This window comes from Bison bison, unplaced genomic scaffold, assembly GCF_000754665.1.
Source record: "Bison bison bison isolate TAMUID 2011002044 unplaced genomic scaffold, Bison_UMD1.0 scf7180017864465, whole genome shotgun sequence".
Taxonomy (NCBI): Eukaryota; Metazoa; Chordata; class Mammalia; order Artiodactyla; family Bovidae; genus Bison; species Bison bison.
The window spans coordinates 4,090,958-4,092,688 of NW_011495026.1; the positions used below are offsets into that span (position 1 = coordinate 4,090,958).

General features: G+C 34.1%; 1 protein-coding gene across 4 annotated transcripts in view; it reads right to left on the bottom strand.

Annotated features, from left to right (window-relative positions):
• LOC105003217 (chromosome unknown open reading frame, human C4orf29) overlaps nt 1-1,731 on the bottom strand; it is a 39,781-nt gene that overhangs the window by 19,335 nt on the left and 18,715 nt on the right. For all 4 annotated transcript variants that reach the window (XM_010860246.1, XM_010860247.1, XM_010860248.1 and 1 more), the window contains exon 7: nt 1,138-1,165. In XM_010860246.1, the coding sequence (XP_010858548.1) occupies nt 1,138-1,165 (28 nt within the window). The remainder of the gene's footprint in view (nt 1-1,137; nt 1,166-1,731) is intronic.

Here is a 1,731-nt window from a genome sequence, read left to right on the forward strand (position 1 = left end):
CCTGATGCAAAGAGCTGTCTCACTGGAAAAGACCCTGATGCTGGGAAAGATTGAAGGCAGGAGGAGAAGGGGACGGCAAAGGATGAGAAGGTTGGATGGCATCACCGACTCAATGGACATGGATTTGGGTGGACTCTGGGAGTTGGTGATGGACAGGGAGGCCTGGTGTGCTGCGGTTCATGGGGTCACAAAGAGTCGGATACGACTGAGCGACTGAACTGAACTGAATTGTAATAGTCTCCTATGTGAAGCTACTTTATTACTACTCTTGCCCCAGTAAGCCAGATAGGCCTTTAAAAACATAGATCAGTTCACTCCTTTGCTTGAAATTCTCCAGAGGTTTCCCAATGCACATACAGTAAAATTCAAAGCACGGTTGTTGTTTATGTCATGTCCGACTCTTTGTGACCTCATGCACTGCAGCACGCCAGGCTTCCCTGTCCCCCGGAAGTTCCTTTTCATTATATCATGTCCTCATATCTAATACTGCTTCAACCATGCACTCACCCCCTATAATTCTTTCTCCCATTTATCTGCTTCATTTTCTTCATGGCATTGATAAGCACCTAAAATTATCTTTTATTTTTATCTAGCTCCCATACTAGAATATAAACTCTATGAAGGTAAGAACCTTGTTGTTTTGTTGCTATCTTACCAGTGGTTAGGGTCAAATATCTATTGAATGAACCAAAATCAAACACAATATATTAATAAATTATGGAAACACAAGAAAACTGATTTAAAAGTTTATCATTTTAAAAGACAAGAAAATAAAAAAAGCTTATCTTCAGATTACCTATACTACACATTGCAAGAATAAAAAGGGTAGTGTTTCATTTCACAAACTAAATGTACCTTAAAAAGGGAAAGTCTTTTAATTTCTTTGGTTACAGTTTTACAAATACAATGTATCTTTAGTCAGCCTATTAAAATTTCTTATTTATCTTTTCATTAGACATTGCAAAAAGCTTAAAACAACAATTTAAGATAATATGCATTAAATTTTCAGTTTTATAACAGAAAATCTTCCCCAATAACACTTGGATATTAAACTTAAAAATGTTTAGCCTATCAAAAATTTCAGAATTGCTGAAAATTTAGTATAAAGAATGGAAAATGAAGGTAACACATACTTACATTTGGTCCTTGGGTTTCCTGCAGCCATTTAAGGATGTGGGTCAAAGAGAAAGTTTGACAATAATTAAATGTACTGTGTCTCAAAACACATGAACTTAAGCAAAACAGTTAAATTTGAAGACAATTTAATGCTGAAATTAACTATTTTTCAGTTATCTCATATAGGCTGTTTATAAGTTCTCAAGTTTTTCAACTTAATTTTCTTTTTTAAAAAAGCTTAATTGAAATATAGTCACAACCAGACAATTCACTCATTAAAGTGTACAACTCAATGTTTTTAGTATATTCAACAAGGTTGTGTAATTGTCAACTTGATTTAAAAATGAAGTTTATTGGTTTCTTTCTTCATGTATACATTTTTATAGAAAATCTTGAAAATACAGAAAAGCATGTTTGAAGAAAAACTATTTTATCTACAGAAAACCATAATAATATTTTGGTATACTTCTTTCCAACATTTTCACTTCTGCACAGTTTTTTTTTTTTTGCACAGTTTTTTATTTTTTTATTTTTATTTATTTTTTTTTTTTTAAAATAAGCCGACCCCGCGCTGCACAGCCCAGACGCCGAGCCCGGGCGCCCCTCGGACCCCCG